This window comes from Equus asinus, chromosome 3 (assembly GCF_041296235.1).
Source record: "Equus asinus isolate D_3611 breed Donkey chromosome 3, EquAss-T2T_v2, whole genome shotgun sequence".
In the NCBI taxonomy this organism is placed as follows: domain Eukaryota; kingdom Metazoa; phylum Chordata; class Mammalia; order Perissodactyla; family Equidae; genus Equus; species Equus asinus.
Window position 1 is genome coordinate 150252368 of NC_091792.1, and position 22902 is coordinate 150275269.

General features: G+C 39.4%; 1 protein-coding gene across 18 annotated transcripts in view; it reads right to left on the reverse strand.

Moving 5' to 3' along the window:
- CC2D2A (coiled-coil and C2 domain containing 2A) overlaps positions 1-22902 on the reverse strand; it is a 124296-nt gene that overhangs the window by 15750 nt on the left and 85644 nt on the right. For 11 of the 18 annotated variants that reach the window (XR_011502312.1, XM_070506204.1, XM_070506201.1 and 8 more), the window contains 11 exons: positions 20354-20521; positions 17041-17146; positions 16733-16842; positions 15380-15476; positions 14811-14909; positions 11418-11594; positions 9167-9187; positions 8464-8667; positions 4011-4100; positions 2159-2272; positions 485-619 (listed from right to left, as the gene is read on the reverse strand). Coding sequence is in view for 17 of the 18 variants with exons in the window: in XM_070506204.1 (XP_070362305.1) it covers positions 485-619; positions 2159-2272; positions 4011-4100; positions 8464-8667; positions 9167-9187; positions 11418-11594; positions 14811-14909; positions 15380-15476; positions 16733-16842; positions 17041-17146; positions 20354-20521 (1321 nt within the window). In the remaining variant the exon portion in view is untranslated. The remainder of the gene's footprint in view (positions 1-484; positions 620-2158; positions 2273-4010; positions 4101-8463; positions 8668-9166; positions 9188-11417; positions 11595-14810; positions 14910-15379; positions 15477-16732; positions 16843-17040; positions 17147-20353; positions 20522-22902) is intronic. The other 7 variants (XM_044767808.2, XM_070506210.1, XM_044767804.2 and 4 more) reach the window with 1 other exon arrangement.

Sequence of the window (22902 nt, forward strand, 5' to 3'; positions counted from 1 at the left end):
TCTAGGAGCTAGGTGAGCTGGAGATGTAAATTTGGGGATCAGCATATATATGTTCTTAGAGATGAAGTATAAATAGAAAAGAGGTTTGATGAACTTGAACTTTGAAGATCTCTGATTTTTCAAATTCAGAGAAATAAGGAAAAAACAGCAAAGGATACAGAGAAGTGGCAGCCAGTGAGGTAGGAGGCCTCAATACTTGGAATCCAAATCAAGAAATTGTTTTAAGAGAACTCAGGTTCTCTGAATCTAAATCCTGTATTCTTTCTTTAACCTCATTCTGCTTCTCCACAGGTCAGGTGACTAATTCAATGAAGTGTTTTATTTAGGACAGTACTGCCACTGTGCTTAACACTACATTTCTTTTTAATTGTATATGTTTATATAAATTTTTTTTGATACATAAAATATTATTTAAATCACTAGGTAAATTTTAAACAAAGCAACACTCAACCAACCATATTTAAGAGGAGATGGTAATACTTACATTATCAGGGCCTATTAAACAGCCCACACTTTTTAAGGGACAGAATGTATCAAATTGTCCATAAAAATGTCCACTGCAGGGATTCCATATTAAATAGTGACTTTGCTCCCGAGTTAGCACATAGGCAGTTGGACCCTAAAGGAAAATAGCCATTAAAACAGTTTCCAACTAATTATGCAGTTAAGATCAAGTGTAATTTGCACAGATAATTCATTATTTTAGTTGGTCCCCTAATTTGTAAAATCCATGGCTAATGGTGAAAATTAGTTTGAAGTTCTGGGTTGTGCTGCATTTAAGATACAAAATCAAATGTTTGTTTTTGCAAAATTCTTGCATCTGCTACTAGTGCAGTGTAGTGACCAAATAGGGATAGTAATCATGTTACTCAACCAATATATGTTAAGATTGGCTGAAGAACTATTATTAATGGAAATAAGTAGTCACTGCATTTTCTTTTTATAGTCAGTAAGATTACCGTTTAAGTATTTAGAAGGCTGATTATGGCTGAATACTACTTCCATTTCTAATACAGTAACATGTGATATGCATTTATAACTATGTAAATACGTAGAAGATGATTTGAAAGGATACATACCAAATTGTTACCAGTGAATACACCTGAGGAGGAGGTGGGATTGGGGGTTGGAACCTGAAGAGGCACATGACTTTTTACTTGGAATACTTATGTATTATTGGATTCTTTTTTTACAATGAGCATTTATTCATTTATTGCTCATGTATGATTGCATTTGATGGTCACAATAGCCTTCTGGGGAAGGCAGGGCAAAAATTATTATCTCAGTTCCATTATAAAGCTCAGAGTTGTGAAGTGACTTGCTTAGAGTCACACAGCTCATGAGGAGTGGGCAGAGCCTTGAACCCAGGCCTTGTGACTTCCTAGCCCAGTGTTCTTTTCCTTGTACCAGGCTGTCTGGAAGACAGTGATGGAGAATGAATTAGGATTCAGATATGATATTACCTGCCTAGCAGCACCCCATGCTATTGAATTCCTGAGGATTCCTAGAGCCTTGTGTCCTCTTTTTGAAACATTCTTTGGATAAGCTGCTTTAATCTAAGTGAATTTTCTAAACTTGTACTCCAAATTACCCAATGTGCCCAAAATTTATTTGGAGGATATTTGTGGTGGGCTGGGGAAGCAGGTTCTAATTGTCTCTAAGTCTCCAGTCTAATAAAAATAACAGTGATAATATCAAAATATCGCTGCCAACATTCTTTTCTTTGCTGCTGTGGTTATTTGCCTTATTCCCCTGTGCCTGCTGGGTTAGTAGCAAAGGCCCTTAGCAGCAGCTGGCGTGAGAGGAGATCCCTAACCTTGCCACACTTTTTTGGATCCCTGTCACTCCTGAGCATGAACAACACTAGATCACTAAAGGGAATCAGAGTTCTTGGTAACATGGGTAGGAGGGGCTCATACTGAAAGGACACAGCTCGGTGGGGGTCTGGGTTTTGAAGCATTGCATAGGGTCTGAGTACCACAGAAAACCATTTCATGTCTTATTACTGGTTCTCTCTGCCTATTGTGGAATCTCTGGGCCACTTTCCTAGCTACTCGAAGGATCGTTAGGAAAATAAGTCCTGTCCATGATCTGGAACATAACACAACCATTTTAGACAGGTACACTGCTCCGTTAGAGTGGGCCTACGTGGTCTTACCTCAGGAATAGCATTGCCCATCATGAGCCAGGCCTTTTTACCCAGGGAGAGAAAATAATTACATAGTAATACTGCATGCTCTTCTTCATCTCCTGCCAGGAGATCAAGAAATTGCTGAGAAAAAGAAAAAAAAATCATGTTGCTTTGATTGACTCTTCATTCTGGATTGACTATACAGAATTTTAAAAAGTCATTGTTAAAATTAGTCCCTTAAAGTATAAGATGTATTTTAACATTTATTTTTTTATTTTTATTTTTTGTGTTGAGGAAGAGTCACCCTGAGCTAACATCTGTGCCAATCTTCCTCTATTTTGTATGTGGGTTGCCGCCACAGCATGGCCACTGACAAGTGGTGTAGGTCCACTCCTGGGAGCTGAACCTGGGCTGCCAAAACAGAGTGCACCAAACTTACCTATTAGGCTATGGGGCTGACCCCCATAAGATGTTTTTTAAAAATATTTTCCCAAATTTTGATACTGTGTTGATAATTCATTAAAAAGATCACTTTTAGTGAAAATGGTGTTTTCTCTTATGACATGGATTTCTAGAATCAATTAACACTACAATTGGGGTAGGGGAGAGAGATTTCAAAGTTTTACTTTTCCTTTTGAATTTATATTTGATAGCTCACTATGTGCTAAACACTTTTTAAAAAAACACTAGTTTTTAGAGTAGTTTTAGGTTCAAAGCAAAGTTGGGAAGAAGGTACAAGGATTTCCCATATTACTCTCTGCCCCCACACATTTACAGCCTCCCCCATTATCAACATCTGGTACATTTGTTACAACTGATAAACCTACACTGACACATCATAATCATTACATTAGGGTTCACTCTTGGTGGTGTACATTCTATGAGTTTCGACAAATGTATAGTGACATGTATCCATCATTATAGTATCATACAGTATTTTTACTACCCTAAAAATCCTCTGGGCTCTGTCTATTCACATCCCTCCCCACCCACACTGTTTTAAGCACATGGTATGCATTAAGTCATTTAATCCTAGAACAAACCTTTGAGGGAGGGACTCTGATCTTCCCATTTAATACCTAGGAAGTGGTAAAGCCAGTCTGGCTCTAGAGCACATGAACTATTCTGTTCTTTGTATATATTCTTATAGATGTCTCCAGGTTGTGGAAATTTTATCTCTAAAATTGTCACCATTAGAGGCATTTTACTGTTTCATTGGGGAATGAAAAATTTAAAGTGTTCTTCAGTTTAGAGCTGTCCTTCAAAGGGAGTTGTATAACATAGTTCAGTTTTATGCAAACACAGTACAACCACGAGATCCAGAAACAGAATGAATACCAATGATAGTATATGTTTGTTTCATACTACCAAAGATCCATTTGGAAGTTTAGGTAACATACATAGATTGTAACTTCTGTGAGGGCAGAGGCCATGTTTATTTGACTCATAACTAGAACTTAGTACAGTGTCTGATATGTGATAAGTGACCAAGAAATACATAATGAATGATGACATGGCATGCCTTAAGAAGTTCACAAATTAAGGAATATACAATTTCCAAATGTAATATAGAATGTAATTTTGAGTTTTTATGAACAAAAGTAGGGTACTGTTAATACTAGGAAGGTAAATCAGCATTAAGACATCTGAAGTTTTTTTTAAAAATTCTTTGTGCAAATATACTTTTTTAAAATTCTCAACTTTGGGCAGATTGAACCAGAAAAAAAAATACTTCAGAATTTAGCTCTTGCTAAACAGATGGCCAAGTCGATTTTTATAACAACTAATGAATGTTGCAGTTTAAAATGATGCAAGCCATTTAGCTAATATTCAATGAAGTCAGCTCCAACTAGTAAATCTGTGAGAGAGAACCACTTACATCAGATGTGCTCCATAGGTCACAGATGCCAGCAAATGAAACAGTGTCAGGCAAGAAAGGAATCAATGAAACATATCGAGCCACCAGTTCCTGTTTAAACAAAATTAGCTTAAAAAATAATTTTCAATAAAATAGAGAGCTGGATCCTCTACCTCATTTCTTGCAAGAAAGTTTCATATATCACAAACATTTATATGTACAAAATGAAACTGATGCTCACCAAGTGCTAACTGAATGTTGTGTTAATATTATCTCATTTACTCATCTCCAAACATCCGAGAAGGAAGGTCATTGTTATGTCCATCTTTTACAGATGAAGAAACTGGCTCTGAGTCTCTTTGAAATGTCCTCATCAGTTTTTTTTTTTTTTTTTTTTGCGCTTCCTTACTTTCCGGTATAAGAACAGTTTGTTTTTTTTTTCTTTTTTTGCACTTCCTTACTTTACGGTATAACAACAGGTTTTTTTTTTTCTTTTTTTGCACTTCCTTACTTTCTGGTATAACAAGGATCATTTTGTATAGCCCAGTCTTGAAAGCAGCCATTTCTCCAAGAAGCCCTAGTTCCTTTTAGAAGGTAACAGTATTTAGAAACCAAGATTGGGCATCATTGTAGTTATAACTCCTATTTGTGTAATTTTTAATGAGGTTGAACATCTTTTTGTATACTTATTGGCCTTTCATGTTTTCACTTCTGTGAATTTCTATTTTAAGTATTTCACGCAGTTTCTTGTTGATTTATAGGTGTTTTTAATATATTCTAGTTACTATTCCTTTGTCTATTATATATGTTGTAAACATCCTCTCCTGATTTGTAGCTTGTCTTTTCGTTTCCTTTGTGATGTCTTTCGATAAAACCAAGTTCTCAGTTTTACTGTGGTGACATTTATCGTCCTTTATCTTTATAGCCTGTGCTTTTTTTCTATCTTGTTTAAGAAATTCTTCCTATCTCAGGTCATAAAGATAAAAATGCCTTTCATATTTAAGTCTTCAGTCTATCTGCAGTTGAATGGTGTGAAGTTAGAATCTATTTTTATTTTTTCCCTATGAAAAACCAGTGGTCCCAGTACCATTTATGTGCTAGCTGATCTTTTTCTTTGCTGATCTCCAGTGCCAGCTTTGTCATAGATTGGGTTTACTTGAGTGGATCTATTCTGGACTTTTTCTTCTCTTCCATTTTTCTTTTTGTTATTCGTGTGTCAACACATTTTACCTTAATTACTAGGGTCTCATAATTTGTCTGGGTGTATGGGATGGCACATCTTCCCACCGAGTTCTTATTCTTCAGGATTGCCTTGCCTATCTTTGGCCCTTGGCACTGCCATATAAATAGTAGAATTAGCTTGTCAAGTTCCACTTTTAAAAATCTAGTTTGACAGTCTTTGTCTTTTAACTGAAAAGTTTAATCTCTTTGCTTTGCTTGTGATTATTGCTAAATATTTAGACTATTTCTACTACCTTATTCTGTGCTTTTTATTTTTCACACTTTTTCTGTTTCTTTTTTTTCACTCTCCACTCTCTTCACCTCATTTCATTGTTTTTTCTTCTACTAGAATGGAAGTTATGTTCACTTTTAAAAATTCTTTTAAGTGGTTAATGTAGGAATTTCGATGTGAATATTTAACTTTAAAGTTAATAAATATCTTTGCCCTCAACTTGGTAAATACAAGGGCATTAAAGTACTCTCATCAATCCTGTCCTGACATATATGCATTTTTTTTTTCCAGGAATTTTGTCCTGTCCTGATTTTTCACCCATATGGCCATTATTATTGCTATGAAGACAACGCTTGTTCAGATTTACTCACACATTTCCCGTTTTCTGTACCTTGCTAGTGTTATGTGTTCCATCTAGGATTTTCTTTTTTGAGAGTCTTTCTTCTCTTTGAAGTGTATTTATTAGAAATTCCTTAAGTGAGGATCTTTTGGTTGTAAATTCTCCCAATGTTTGTGTGAAAGAAAGTTTCACTGGATAGAAATTACTAGTTGACAGCTCTTTTCTTTCTGCCTTTTGAAGATATTATCCCTTTTCTAGCCTTCATTTGTGCAGCTAAAGAGTCTATTGTCTAATCATTGTTCTGCAGATAATCTGTGTTTTGTCTCTCACTGCTTTTAAGATCATCTTTATCTTTATAGTTCCCTATGATATGCTTAGATTTTAATTTCTTTTTATTCGTCTTGCTTAGGATTCATTGGGCTTCATAATCAAAGACTGTTGTCTTTCATCAAAATTCTCAGCTCTATTTCTTTGAATATTGCTTTTCTCCATTTATACACAATTTGGTCCTCCTCCCTCCATCCTCTGTGTCTCTTAACCATTCCTTTAAATCTTCCATTTTTTCCTATCTCTGTGCTATACTATATCCCAAGTAATTTCTTTGCATGTGTATTCCAGTTCACTAGTTTTCTCTGTATTTAACTGTCTGTGACTTAGTTCTGTATTTAACTGTATTTAATGTTTTGTTTAAACTGTTTAATTTATAATTTTAACTATTCAGTCCTTTATTTCTACAAGTTCCATATGGAACTTTTAACAGTCTTCCTGTCGATTCTGATCGTCTACTGTTCTTTTTGTTATACCTTCAATTCCCTAGATTTCTGAACTTAGTAAACATATCTATTTTATATTCTGAATCTTTGAGACCCGATTCTGAAGTGTTGTTCCTGCTAACTCTTACCTTCTTCACTGATGATCTTTTATATATTCACGTTGCTTGGAACTGTTTTTGTGGAATTTTTTTTTTTTTTAAAGATTGGCACCTGAGCTAACATCGGTTGCCAGTCTTTTTCTTTTTCTTCTTCTTCTTCTCCCCAAAGCCCCCAGTACATAGTTGTATATTCTAGTTGCAGGTCCTTCTGGTTCTGCTACGTGGGATGCTGCCTCAGCGTGGCTTGATGAGCGGTGCCATGTCTGTGCCCAGGATCCGAACCAGTGAAACCCTGGGCCGCTGAAGCAGAGTGCGTGAGCTTCACCACTTGGCCACAGGGCCAGCCCCTTTTTTTGTGGAATTTTTTTAAGACTGACTTTAAAGGGCATTCTTCTAGCAGGATTTGTGTTTGCTTCTGACAGGGATCTGGGAGGCATTGCCAACAGGGAAGACTTTCAATTGAATTTTCTGTTGAAATTTTTTTGGGGTCATACAGGTAGTGTAAATTCCAGTCCCAAATGTGAGTAAATACAGCTTACTGATTAGGAATTCTCAGGAGAGACTTTTCTTTTTTTTCCCTTCTATCCAGAGTCAAGGCTGAGACAGGCAGGATTCCTGCTGTAGGGTGGGTATTTCCTAGTTTACCCACTGATGATATTATCCTTCAAGACTCCCTACTCTGTAGCCGAGTCTCTAATTCAGCCTTCCAGGCTGCTCTGGCACCAGGCGTTCACTCCTGTCGCCAACAGCCTTGTGGCCCATTGAAACCCAGCTGTAGGCATCAGGAATTACCATACGACCTCAGAGCCAACACTGTTTCAAACCCTCACCCTTATGGAATCTTACTCTCTTGTTGTTTCTGGTCTCTTTCTATTTCCACCATGATTTTAAAAATGTTTAAAATATTTTATTCATCACTCTTAAGTGTTCTCTAATGGGGTAAGTTTTCTGTATATCTACTGTACTACAGAGAAGTCTCTATTATGGTTTTCAATAAAAATCAATTAATAAAAAAGTAAATGAAATGTGGAACACAGTTTTTTTAATATATCTGTATTTGCAAATAGATATATCATTAGCCTGTTCTCAAATTTCTATATTAATGACCTATTAGCAGTAATTAGTCCCTATACTATCCACTCTCCAAAGACAGTTATGGGTTACAGCATTCACTTAAGAATAGCATGCTTAACCATACGGCTTCTGTTCATGTGAGGTGGTGATGGGTGTGGTGCTTTGCAGCCAGTGAATGGTGCATGTATATTTAATAGCCCAGTAAGGGATGTGCTTTGTGGTGATGGCCTAAATGCTATATGTACTTAAATCTTGGAAATAACTTCTGCCTAATTTTAATTCAGTGATGCTTATAGCATTAAGTATAATGCTGAATAGTTATCTTGGTATAGTAGAAAGTGCATGAGTTCTGAAGTCAGAGGCCTAGGTTCAAATCCTAGCAAAGTTATGAGAACACATAATGACAACACATTTACGTTAGACGTTGTGAAGGTGTAGAGCATCTTCAAAATGTTAACTTTCCGGCACCCGATAGAGTGCCAGAGACACAATAAGCACTCAGTAATTGTTCACTGAAAGAAGGAACTAAGGATTATTATCCTCTTTGGTACCTTCAGACTTTTCTAAAGAACGTAAGCCTCATGGCACTAAAAAAGGTTTAATCATTACTTTAATCTCTAATGATCTTGATATGGTTGCTATCTTAAGTACTATGAAATATAGTAATTAAAATGGCAATATATTGAAATTTTAACACCTTTTTAGCACCAGCCCTGATTGGCTATGAAATACTTACTGCTGTTGCCTGTGGGTTATTGGGGTAGGCATTCAGGAGCTCCTGAGGGGGGTTTAAAGGCTTGAGATAACGAGTAATAAAGACGGTTTTCCCACTTATGTCAATCACTGTTGTAAGGCACTGACGATTTGGAAACTTTAAGGCACATTCAGCTTGAAACTTCTCGGTGGCTTGAAGTAACTTCTCATCTTCCTGAGAATCAAACTTCAAAAAAAATAAGACTCCATGGAATTTATGTGTGATTACAAGAGAGACAGTAGAGCTTGCTCAGATCCCACAGTCAACGTGCACTAAATGTGTGCTTTAGGAAGTGCAATTGACGCCTTACAAAATTGTCATGGCCTTGTGTCCCTGCAGCTTTATTTAACTATATTTCGAATCTAAAAATTCGATGGATTCATTAAATACTTAAAATATATTCCATAGGATTGAATGAAAGTATTCAACAGGCAAGCAGCCATATGGAAACTGTTGAATTAATAATACAGCCTATAAAAATTAAACTATGATGTACTAGTTCTGAGTGATGAGACCAGGCAATAGAGTTTTATATTATTTTGATGTTGGTTTTAGAGGGGAGAGGGGCTCAGAAATATAACATCTCAAATGCAAAGCTTAAGCAACTCAGGTTAAATGGACAAAAGCAGCTAGTTAAAGCCTAATAACTATTGACTGATGAATGATAAAACAAAATTCTTGGTACCTTTTTAAGCATGTCACTCGTCTATCAGAGGCAAGAAAGAAAAGAGAAAAGAAATGAGAGGAAGACTTTATTACAGAAATAATCTGTTTTTAAAAACTTGTTTTTACCAAGATATTGTAAAGTAGGAGATGTTAAAATAAGAGATTCAGGAGTTGCTACTGAGTTTTTAGACAATTCCATGAGTAAATACCTTTTAAAAATCATAGGAAATGGTTCCATATGGGGTAATGGTGGAGGGAAGACTCTAATCTGATAATCCTGGAAGTTGCTGTAAGTGGAAAAACAATTCCAGGTTGTGGTCTCTATTATTTTAGGGTGAGGACTTCTCTTTCCTGAATAATCTGCAAGGGAATCACTGAGTGGCGTTTTCTGCCACTGTGTGTTTAGGACGTCAGGGTTCCATCTGGGCACATGCCTTCTTGACCAAATAGCGGCAAGCCATCTGCACTCCAGAGGGGCTTCCTGTGCCCTCCTTTTAGAGGTCTAAGAGAAATGCTTTGTACAGCCACAATGGGGCAGTGAAATGCCACCAAAGGCAGCAGCCGACAGCCTAGTTATCTGGCTTTAGGTGAGGAACGCTGCAGGACTTGGGGGCTATGTTTCAGAGCTCTGGAGGTCACAGCCCGTGAAGCATGCCAGGTGCAAGTTGTCTCTGGCTGTCAGCCTTTCAGCCACAGTCACAGACAGCTTTCACATGTTTTGAAGCTCACCTCAAGATGGAGCGCTTTTTCTTTTGTTAAGAATACATAGAAATAGCAAAACCATCTTTTGTCTGGGAGTATTTTGGTGTGTAAACATGCTTGTGGCTTTCTCTTGTTAAGAGTTTATACAGGAAGTATAACAAGTACACAGGAAGAAAAATATTCAGGATATATTTTCCCCTTTCTAGGGAAATGCATATATTTCCCTAGAAATATGCATATATAACTGAAATAGATATATTCTAACATGTTTTGTAGAGAACATACTTGTCACAGCTTTAGTGACAAAGGCTAGCCTGTAAGATTAATTTGAATTTCAGTCGATTTGTTTTTCCAATAACATTTGCAAAGGGGAAATAGTGACAGTATTTTTCTCTGTGAACCAAATTGTAAAACTGAAAAAGAAACAGAAGAATGTGCTCATTTTTTCATCTCCATCTGAGTCTTAATTCGAATGGATAAACTAAAGAGTCAGCATAATAACAATCTATGCAGCATAGTTAAGTAGCTAACAACTTGGGCTTACACATGAATATAACTCCACAGAATTTTTATTTGCTTTTCTAGGCTGCTGTGTCCGCAGTACCTAAAAAATGCCTGTCATACAGAAGATGCTCCATAAATATTTGTTGAATACATATGATTTCAAATCACACAGACAGTTAATTGTTAGCTCTGCCATTTACTGCCTTGGTGAACCTGGATACTTGGGCTTCATTTTCCTTGTCTCTCAATTGGGGACCCACCGTACAAGACAGCTGTGAGTCTTAAAGGAGAGAACATATGTCAAATGTTTGACATAGTGCTGAGGACAGAGTAAGAACCCAATACATGTTGGTGGTAGTGGTTGTTGTTATTGTGTTAGTTTATAATAATCATTTCATGATCTGTACCTTCTCCCAAAACCAATGAGGGCAGTATGCATCAATGATGCATAAGTATGTTACATTAAGAAAGCATCTCCCAACAGTGAAGGTCAGGAAACAGTTACTAACAAATGGAAGTCCTGGAGACTCTTTTTTCCAGAGCTATTCAAAATTAGTGTACTTGTGCATACACTTATTTGTTTCTGTCTGAACACACTAAAATGAATTGAGGTGACACCTGAAGGTCATGTGGCTTAATGATCCTATGAATTGATTCAGTGCAAAGCACAACCAGGGATGTGAGGTCAGACATGGAAATGTATTTAAGCATCCTTGCCAATCAATGTCAAGATAAAAGAGCAATCTGCTTTTCTGGTTTGCCATGTTCATTGCTTCCACTGAAAAGATTCTAAGAGAGGAGCATGTTTATATTTGTTTGCTCTGCCTAAGAGTTTAAGATACTGATTGACCTAATTATTGGCTCACAGGAAGTACAAATCCACAAGGCTGTTCTCTCACCTTCATTCTGTCCAAACCAAAAGACACTGTCCAATAAGTGGACACCGAAGTAAGGAAACCTGTGCTTGTGCTATACAGGCCGAGTTTATAAAAGCCTAGCCTAGTAAGCATTTTCCACGTTTCGTTAACATCAGATATGCGATTCCAAAGTGTAAGCAGAGTTACCTTTTCTCGAACAGACTCCCCAGGAACCAGCTGAGGCTCCATGGTGATGAACAGGGTGATGTAGGAGCCTTCGCTTAGGCTTCGGACAGGGTCAAAACCCCGCTCAGCAACCACACTTCGCTCCTTACTGTAGCCCAGAAGAACTGGGGGAGTATCTATTTTAAATGTCCCATCAATCTGTGAAGGAAATACAGCTTGGTAAACATCCTGGTGGTTTTCCAACAGATGTTCAAAGGCAAGTGTCAACTCCTCATCGTCTATCTGATGAATTCAGTAAAGACTGGTCAGACTGGTGTTCAAGGCCCACCCCTTCTTTCTAAGCTTGTCTCCCTAAGCTCTCACAGAAAGGGCTCTCTATTTCCCTGCCTTCTTTTCTTGGTTTAGCAGAGTGTGTACTAGTTGATACTAACCCTAGGTTGCCTGGGTTCAAATCCTGGATTAAACTCCAAGTGCCTCAGCGTGTACATTTCTAAAAAGGAGACAATAATAGTCCCTACTTTGTAGGGTTGTTATGTGTGCTGAATGAATTAATAGATGTAAAACACCAAGGAAAATGCCTGGCATGTGGTAAGTACTCAATAAGTGTTGGCTGACAGCCATTCCCCTTTTTTGGAATGCCCCAGCTTCCCGTCTCCATCTTTCAGAATTTTAACAATTTTTCAAGGCTCAGATCAGATGTTACCTCCTTCATGAATTATTTTGTTATCTCCATCAGCCTCACATATATAGTCATGTGTCGCTTAATGACAGAGACACGTTCTGAGAAATGTGTCATAGACGATTTCATCATCATAGGAACATCGTAGAATCTACTTACACAAACATAGATGGTATAGCCTACTACACACCTAGGCTATATGGTACTAATCTCATGGGGCCACTGTCGTATATGGGTCACTGACTGAAACATTGTCATTGTCATTATGTGGTGCATGACTATAGTTTCTTTCTTTCACTTCCTACATTGACACAGACTTAATAGTTGTGTGCATATTTATCATTTTCTTCTAGATAATTGCTCTCTATGAATAGAATCGGAATTTCACCTCCCTTTTGTATCAGCCTTTTCCAATATATAGCAGAGTTTTTTATACACAGCAGGTGCTCAATAATGTGGGCTGAATGGATTATAAGCCACTTATGTAAAAATGACCTAACTTCTGTAGAGATTCAAAAAGGGAGAAGTTTTTACTTTTGTATAGTCAAAGCAACAGTAAATTTATTAAAGACTGGTAGTACAAAACAATTCAGGTCTGGAATTTGAAATTCACAGACTTACAGAAAATCTATTATTTTTATTTCAGTCTTTAGTGGCATTTATGTCTCAGGAGAAATAGAGGAAAACAACTTAAACTTTCAGTGAATATGCCTTCTACGGAGGAATTAAGTAAGCTGTTGTTTATTTTCCTCCTTACATTGGTGGAGTTCCCCCAAAGTCTGTACCCAGTCAGATGAGAGGGTACAGGGAGAAAAGGATATAAAAACCATGCCGTGTGAAGTACAGTGGAAATAACTGAGCACATCTGGTCTGTAAAATAGAGAGACAACAAATGAGGGAATGGGCACTGACTCCAAATATTTTAAGTGTAAGTATTCTAAACAGAGTTTCTCAGCCTGGGCACTATTGATATACGGGGGCAGGTAATTCTTTGTGGTAGGGGCTGTCCTGTGCACCGTAGGCTGTTGGCAGCATCCCTGGACTCAACACACTGGATGCCAGCTGCACTCCCACTACTTGTGACAACCAAAAATACCTCCAGACATTGCTAAATGTCCCCGTGGGTATATTTAAGAGCATGAGCTTTTAGAGTCAGACAAAACTTTTTAAATGACAAATGTAATAAAACCATTCTCAAAAGCAATATTGAAATGTATAAACCAGAAAGTTGAAAAGTCCTCTCTTCTTTTACTAATCTCCTTCCCCAGGGATAAGCAATGTAAGCCTGTTGGAAGTTGGTAAAAGTTGAATCCTCACTCTGTTGTAACCTTTGGGATTTGAGTAGTTACTTCACCTTTCTAGGCTTATGCTTCTTCATCTATAAAATGGGGATAATAATGCCTATTGGGTTGTTGTGAGGGTTAATTATAAACTAGCTATTAAAGGTATATTTTATGTGCCTGATAAATATGGTTATTCCTACTATTATTACTGAATCAGGATTCTCCTTATTATGTGTAGCTCCAAACCAGGACCTAGGAATGGGAGTTACAGGGAAGCACATGGATTATGGCACAGTTCAAGGAAGCGCGATATGACAGAACTATTAGAAAGAAAATAAACTATCTCATTGGGTAGTGAGGTCCCTGTTTCTAGGAGCACTCAAGCAAAACTTAAACTCTCAGTGAATATGCCTTCTAAGGAGGAATGGACATTACTGGGATGTAGTAAAGGAGATTCATTGATCAAGAAGGGGTGTAGAATAATTAATTCTGTGTACCCTTCCAAATATGAAATTCAGCAGTGCCAAATAACATGGACAGTTTCATTTGCAAAATGATGTGCTTTTAAAGAATTTTTTCATTAAAAATCTATTCAAAGAGGAAAATGTAAATTTTTTGGACAAGCACATCACTGCAGTGTCATCTATAGACTGTTCCTTTTGCCTAGGGAGGATTGCAATTCCAAATGATCCTTGATCCAACCAATCCAAGCCTCTCAGACTTGAGTTTTGGTCCTGGTCTTGCTTGAGACTGTCCCACACAGCATTCGCTCAGTGTGGTCACTGCATGTGGCATTAAACCGTAGCCTCTGTAGCTGTGTGAGCTTAGCTACAGGACTGTGGTTCAAAGCCTCCTGTTGTCATGGATTTAATACTGGGATCTTAAAGCCGTTTCAGAATCTTTAACTGTCCCAGATTAGAGCCACTAAGTCATTCAAGAGTTGTTAACCTAATGGATCCTCTTAAGCAAAATAGTTATGTTCTGGAAGAAGGGTGTCTTAGTTGAACAGAGTCTCTACTGACCATTTTTCGTGTTTGAAATAGTGAGGAATCTGGAAACACTGGTGAGATGCACTTGATTAAATGGGCCATCACCTGTCCTGATTGTTTTCTTCAAGTTACTTTTAGGGAGCTATCCACTCCACTTTTGTCATTTTGACAAGTTTCCACTTTGTTCTACCTTATTCTTCACTTCTATTTAAATGTTTTAAAAATTCTGAGATTGGAACAGTCGTACATTAACTACTAATTCTACAGAAGACAGATGTTTAATAAGTCATGACAATATGACAGAAAGTCAATGCCTTTATGTCGTGGTTTTTATCTTTCCAAGGGTGACTTTGCACATAGGTTCTCTCAGTGGTAAGGATATATATCCATGAAAAAAGCTTTAACAGAAAAAATGGATAGAGCAGTTCCCTATTCCCATGGAATTCTGACTTTGGATGCTTACCTTTGCTTGGAAATATATCGTACTAAAAGGAATTTTCACACATCCCAACCAGTGTCTCTCAATACGTGTGTGGATTCCACTTGCTCTTTCACGGTCATCCTAAAGGAGGGGTGGGAAGTAATAATTGTTTAAGAACTCCAGACGCTTATTTAATTAATTTGGCAGCAGGAAAACAGCAGGATTTTAGCTGAAAGCACGTGGACTACGTTAGACCTGTCACCTTCTGGTTCAGACACTTAATGGTTTTGTGACCCTAGGAAAGTCACTTAACCTCTCTGAACCTCAGTTTCCTCATCAATAAATTGGAGATTTAACAATCTACCCCATAGGGTTATTCTAGAATTAAATAAGACAGTGTATGTGAAGCACTGAGTACAATTCCTAGAACATAGCATATGCTAATTTGAAAATAAAAAAGCTAGTTCTCTTCCACCCTTCTTTTCCTTGTTTATGCATGTCAAGTTTCCAACATTTCAAACACAAGACAGATGGAAAACGTGTTAGGGACTTATAGTGGGTAGAGGATATGAAAATGAATATAGACATCTTCCTTAAAACTGTGAACTTACCTCTAAGACATCATATAGTACTTCGTCAAAAATGTTAATAAACACATCGTCTTTCACTGACTGCAAACTGGTCGTGCTGTAATCTCCATTAGGGGCCCTGCAAATGGGCACATGTGACCAGGGACCATGAAAATGGGCAAAGTAAAAATAATGAGCACTCAAATGTCAAAATTTGAAAAATACCAAATATGAGCATAAATATGTGGATTAAAAGCAGTGCTTTCAATCCAAGGGTTTATCTTGTAGAGAAATAATATAATACCTACCTACATAACACATAATACCTGAGCTTAAATGGAGAGGGCACTAGACTAGAGGCTCCATTCAGAGAGATAAACCCCATCTGCTGGGGTGTCCTGGTGAGTCTCACATCATCTCCCCCGCCCCCATGGGGAGCTGGCTAGGGCTGAGCTGGCTCAGGGGCCGGGCTACCTACACAGTCTCCAGCTGACACTGGTGTTCCTTTGTGGACTTCATAAGCAACTGGGTTCTAGAAGGTGCTTCTCCAGCAGAGCATTCCCCAGTCATAAACCTCCTATTGTTATATGGCTGGTTAAATGGCCCCTGCCTACCACTCACTTTCCCCATAGATGAGTAACAATGCAGGGGTGAGGTTCATCTTCTGTAACATCAGCCACTCTGAGTCCAGCCAGCCCTGGCCCAAGCAGGCCACTCTATGGCTTGGCTTGCAACTGGGCTACTGCATGTATTTTGTTGAGCATTTGCCTTTATGTTTTCTCATTCTTTTTGTTTGTACCATATAGAACAGTGGTATCTGTCTGTCTCTTCTTACTTAACTAGTTCTAATCCTTGCTCTGTCTCTAATTTACTATTTGGCCTTAAGCAAGTCACCTTCCATCTTTGGGTTTTAGTTTCTTTTCTATAAAAGTAGAGCGTTGGACTAGATAATTTCTAAGGTTGTTTCAAGATCTGAAATAATGTCTTAAATATCTAAAATCATTTAATCAAAATTTTAAAATGTCTATGTATTTCCAGTGAGGGAGAAAGCAAAATTTATGAGAATTAGAGAGTTTCAAATTTACGTCAAGCTTCTAGAGTTGGGGAGACAAGGAAGAAAGAAAAAGCATTGTAGGAGCCGTCAGGTTAAGGGAATGGGAAGCTTTGGGCTATACAAAGCTAAAGCCTGGGGAGGAGTGGGATGTCCCAACAATGAACTGGAGTTTCAAAAGCTGGACATTCCAATTTTATTCTTTGTTGCAGCCAATTGTGGTACAAGAGGAAAAACGTGATACTTGGTGTCAGGACTCCATTAGCCATTTTCCTTTGAGCCTCCGTTTCTCTCACATTTCTTCAAAATATCCTGTAGTTCTTTAAAGAGGGAAATAGGCTTACCTGAATGGAAGTTCAAGTTCTTCATTCCAGCTAGGGTTTGGCCCATCAGCCGTAGTTGTATGGCAAATAGTTCGTTGAAAAGAAACTTCTACAAAAGGACGTACTAAAACCTTAAAATCAAGAGCAAATTTTAAAAGCCCATTAACAGTTAGCTGAATTATTTTTCTCTTAGTAGAGATAGATTGTGTTTATTAAAGAGTATGTTTCCAAAGAAAATGAGGCAGAAAACAGACTATGAAGTTTCTAGGCAATTCTTAAAAACGTAAGGGCAAGTTTCTAAATGGAGATCCAGCATTTGGGTATTTCACCTGGCTGAGGGGGTAGTCAGCACTGTGGGTTGGACTGTGTGTGGTTGGAGAAGCAGCTTGCTTTTCGCTGAAAGTCCTTGAAGATCTCGGTGGCTGCTGGAATTTGCTGGGAGGGAAAATGTATGAAAGAAATAAATGACAGGGAAAGTCTCATTACATACCGAGCAGATGGTTTCTCCAAAGATGTATGGTCCTCGTGGTGGAGGACAGATACTCTAAGCGCATTGCTGCTTCAAAAGTCTTTTAGTATGCTCTGGTCCTCTCCAGTCACCTAGTGATTACACGAGCCTCCTGAACACCTATCCCTAGGCCTGCATGTCTGGTTTGAACAGAGGAGAGTCCTCTTTCTTCTCCTCTCCCAGGGAGTGCCTGAGTGGAGACCCTCCTTTTGCCCCATAAATGGGAGCCTCATCCCTTTCAGGTAGCAGAATCCTGAGCTTCCTGACCAGCCTGCCCTGTCTCCATCCAATTCTGGCCCTCTCCCACTGTATTTCCTTTGAACCTGCACTCTCCAGCAACCTTGAGCTACGTACCCAGGTAAGACATCTCTCTCTGGGCCTGCCAAGCCTTGCTAGGAAAGGGAGGCCGGGGATTCTTAGCTTGAGTTAATATCTATGGATCTTATCCTCTTTTTCTTTTGAGGTACTATTCCTTTTTTTTTTTTGCCAAGGAAGATTCACGCTGAGCTAATACCCATTGCCAATCCTCCTCCTTTTTTTTTTTTGCTTGAGGAAGATTAGCCCTGAGCTAACATCTGTGCCAGTCTTCCTCTATTTTGTATGTGGGAGACCACCACAGTATAGCTAGTGAGTGGAGTATGTCCGCACCCGAGATCCAAACCCACGAACCCAGGCCACAGTAGCAGAGCACGCAGAACTTTAACCATTTGGCCATGGGGCCAGGCCCATGAGCTGCCATTCTTCAACGAAGAAATGAAGGTCCTCTCCAAGAGCCTCTCCAAGATACCTTCCCCTCATCCTAATAACCCACTTGCATATTTGTTTTGAACTTTATGGTTTACTATGTGTTTCACGATCATGATGGGGCAAAGTACAAATTGTCTCTTTCTACCAGACCGTCTTACCTTTTTACAGATAAAGGTTTCAGACAAAGTATGAGACAGTAAAAGTGGAACATTGAACACAGCAGCTGCCAGAGAAAACCTTTTTCTCTTTGGTCCACCCTCAATTACATCATTACACAAACATTTGTTAAGTACCTACTATATACTTCAGGCCCTGTGTTAGACTCTGGGGCTGCAAAGACAAATGAGATACTTCAGCTCAGACTAGAATAGACAGCAAACGTGTCAACAAATAACCCTAATACAGTGGGATACATGTCAGACTAGAAGGATGGGTATGGGCAGTAAGAGTACAGAGAGGGAGTTGAAAAGGCCTATTCAGTTTAGTTGCAAGGGGAGAGGGCTGAGATTAGGGCAGGCTTAATGCCAGAGGTGATATCTGAGCTGTCTTGATGAGTCTACACTGAAATGTATAATACATAAGATTGACTGTGTTTCCTTGCAATTATTTGAATGAACTGGCTTAACACTTAAAAAAAGACTCCACAGAAACAAACACATAGCAACGGAGATTGGTTTGGTGGTTACCATAGGGGGAGGGAGAAGGGAGGAGGGCAAAAGGAGTGATTAGGCTCACGTGTGAGGTGATGGATTATAATTAGTTTTTGAGTGGCGAACATGATATAATCTACACAGAATTTGAAATATATTACAAGGTACTTCTGAAAGCTATATAATGTTATAATCCAATGTTACTGCAATAAAATTGTTATAAAAAAAACCCAAAAACTCCAAAGAGACCAAAAATAAGAGAAACACCTAGATATTCTTTAAAAAAACAGCTTTTCAGGGGGCCAGCCCAGTAGCGTAGTGGTTAAGTTCGTGCACTCTGCTTCAGCAGCCCAGGGTTTGCAGGTTCAGGTCCTGGGTGCAGACCTGGCACCGCTCATCAGGACATGCTGTGGTGGCATCCCACATAAAATAGAGGAAGATTGGAAAAGATATTAGCTCAGCGATGATCTTACTCAAGCGAAAAAAGGAAGATTGGCACAGATGTTAGCTCAGCGACAATCTTCCTCACACACACACACAAAAAAACAGCTTTTCACCACACAGTTGAACTTTGGTGCAATCAAGGTGAAAGGTTCGAGCCATGGCTCTAGGAAGCAATGTTGTGGCACAGATTCTAGGGCTTAAGTGGACATTTACATGCAACAAAACATTGGGAATATTTGGTGATAATCAGATGTTCTATCATGGATGAAAGAATCAGTCAGTAAAAAAATAGGGCAAAATGGGGGGTGAGGGGTGAGGGATAAATTTAAAGGGAAGAAGCCAGAGAGGAAAGAAGATGCCAAAGGCTAGAATGATGCTCTGCTGTGCATCACACAGTGCTGGATGACCCTGGGCAAGCCACTTACACTCCTTTACTTCCATTTTCCCCTTTGTAAAATGGAGATAGTAATAGTAATGAGAAGTAAGTGAAATAATACGTATGAAAGTGCCTAGCATAGTGCCTGGGACATGGTGAATGTACAATAAATGACAGCTTCCCTCGTGATGCTGGCAAGGGCACCCACAAAAAGAAGTTTTAATTCTTGGTCCTTCTACCTCTGTTCTCTAAGGGTATAAGAAACTCAGGCTCACCTTACCTATGGTTAAGGGATCCCCACTGCCCCCAGCGTACGGAAATGTGGTAGACATAACTCCTTTCTCTAAGCAGATAAAAGGGAAGTCACATTTTTATGCTCTTAGCACGTTTCAGAACCTAAGACATATACCTTTTGGGTAGCTGCTCAGCTCTCACCCACTTCCCCACCTTCAGGATGGTCCTGGTGATCCTGCTCCCTGGCTATAGGTAATTAGACTGGATCAACACCTTACCCAAGTTCGGATCTTTGGAAGCTGACGCTTGGTGTGTGGTACCCTGACAGGAGGGATCACCTCCATCTGATGGAGAAGAATGAAGCAAACTCATGGAGGGAAGCAAGCAAGAGAGACAATGGGGCCTCAGAAGAAACCATCTTAATCTTTACAGTCTACCATGTAGTTCAGCAGTACCGCTTGTCCTTGAGTTCTGAGATATTCCCAATAAATCCCCACCTTAGCCTAAATTGATCGAGTTGTTTCTGTTACTTGCAACCAACAGGGCCTTGACTTCAGCAAGAACCCCCTCGACCCCCACAGAACAATGACTATGTTATAAGTGAGAGTAGACATGCATAAAGAAGCGATCGACTTGGCTGGGGTCCTGCACGTTCCATCCCAGGCTGTATGGAGGGCTCTCACCTTGTGATTGGCTTCCTCACCGGAATGTCATAAGCCCGGATAATGTTCACCAGCAGCTTTATGTCTCCATCAGACAGGTTTTGAACTGTCACCTTCTTCCGACCTTTTCTCCTTGGCCTCAGTGGTCGCTTTTGTTCTGCCAGCTTGAAAAGCCTCAGGCCCAAAATGCTAATAATTGTAGAACAGAGTTAGGACTCTAAGGGAAAGAAAGATCTGGAAAGTCATGGGACAGTTTCCCAAACTTTGCCCCAAGGTCCCTCACTGGCCTCTGAAAAACTCTGTCTTTTTAAGAAGGGTGGAAATTGTCAAGACCTTCTCCCAAGATGGGGGAGATCCTACTGCATAGATTATTAACATTTATTTTACCTGCTACTGATCAGAGCAAGAGAAGCGTGTTTTGGCCCCTCCCTGCACCTCCTGCCTCGCTCTCTGCCCTTGCTCACTCCCAGTGCCTCAGACGTGCACCAGCTTTCCCACTCTGCCTTTGCTTGTGCCAGTCCTGCATGTAGAATGCCTCCCTCCACCTTCCTCCTCATCTGCCCACTCGGCTGCAGTTTTACCCACCCTTCAAGGCCAGTCTGTCCTCTTCTCTAGAGGCCAAGCCACAGCAGCTGAAGGGGCGCCCCCTCTCCTAAGCCCCTTGAGCCCTTGTTAGCCTGCTCCATTTATGTGACAGTTGATGTTTACAGCCTTCTGGGGGCACTTCCTGGGACACCTCGCTCCCTGGAGTTAGACAAAACTGGATCTGAATCCTGGCTCCGCTCTTTGACTTTGGGCAAATTATTTCACCTCTTTAAGTCTCTGTTTCATCATCTGTAAAATGGGGATAATAATACCTACCTCTTAGGATTGTTGAGAGGATTAAGTGAGGAGGTGTATGCAAAGCACCTGGCACTGGTCTAGCATTAGCAGATGCCCTAAAATGGTAATAAGTTGGGATGCTGACAATGATTATGATGCCAGAGATTATGCTGGAGGAGGAGGAGGAGGTGGGGATAGGAGGAAGGCGGGGAGTCGGGGGGTGGGGAGGCGCCTTCTCTCATATCTCTCTACCTCTCACTGAGATGATATCCAAGAAACACTTCCGGGAAGATGAAAGCAACATGGTCAGTGAATCACAGGAGATAGGGCCGTGGAGCAAACTATTTAATTCTGGCCCAGAGACTAAACAGAAACACAGATATGACTTTGTATCTGGAAGCTGACATTACTGACTATGCCAAACAGCACAGAACAAAGCCAGCTGTGCGGAGCTGGCCCCAGGCTGCAATGCTCACACTTCTCTGCTTCCCTGCAAGTATTGGAGCTGGCCAAGCAGCCTCCTTGACTGGAGCCCTCTTTCCAAGAGGCAAATGCCAGCTGGGAGATGACAGCCCCCAAGGGGCTTCCAGGAGCTGTTGCTCCTGTTTGTTCTCCAGGGTCTTCTGTCCCACAGAGCAGAATAGCTGCTATTTACCAGCACCTTCTGTGAATCAAACAGAGTGCTAGGTAGCTTACATATAATATTTCTAATCCTTACAGGTATAATATTTACCCCATTTTTCATATGAAGAAACTAGAAGCTCTGAGAGGTGGTATGATTTGCTGAAGGCTCCTAAGTAGGAGGGGAGCTGGCATTCAAAAACTCAGATCACTCTGACTTCACAGTCCAGCTTCTTCTTTTTTTTCTTTTTTAATATTTACATATATTTATTAACTAATTTAAAACAAAAATAAGCCCATTATATTTTAACACAAAGTAAAATATGAAAAATAACTATCTTGTCCCAAACAAAAAACAGTGTCAGAAAAGTGACATTGTTTTATATTTTTGCAAATCTCTTTTTCTGTGTATGTGATTTATTATCTGCATTTTATTATTTTAAAGTTTATTTTTATTGAGATGCAATTAATGTACAACATTGTGTAAGTTTAAGGTGTACAACATGTTGGTTTGATATATTTATCTATTGTAATATTACCCCCTTGACATTAGCTAATACCTCCATCACATCACGTGATTATCATTTCTTTTTTGTTGTGAGAACAATTAAGACCTAGTATCTTAATTGTATCTTAGTAACTTTGAAGTTTATAATACAGAATTGTTGACTGTCTTCACTATGCTGTGGGCTTACTTATCTACTAACTGAAAGTTTGTACCCTTAAATAACTTCTCCCCAATTCCCCCACCCCCCCAGCCCCTGGTAGCCACCATTCTACTCTCTGTTTTTATGAGTTCAGCTCTTTTAGGTTCCACATATAAGTGAGATCATACAACATTTGTCTTTCTCTCTGACTTATTTCACTTAACACAATGCAAAGGTCCATTCATATCATCACAAATTACAGCCCATCTTCTAAATCATTCTTCTAGGACACCTACCTAACCCCAACTTTGGGACCTCAGAGAGACACCTTTGCCAGGCGTCCTAACATGGCACATCCCTTCCTTTGTCAGTACTCCCTCCCTCCCCCAGAGGTGGCTCTCCTCATGAGACTTTGCTGCCCTCAAAGCAATCAGCATAGGAGCATCTTGGTGGCTGGGACCATTAAATACAGAAACATCT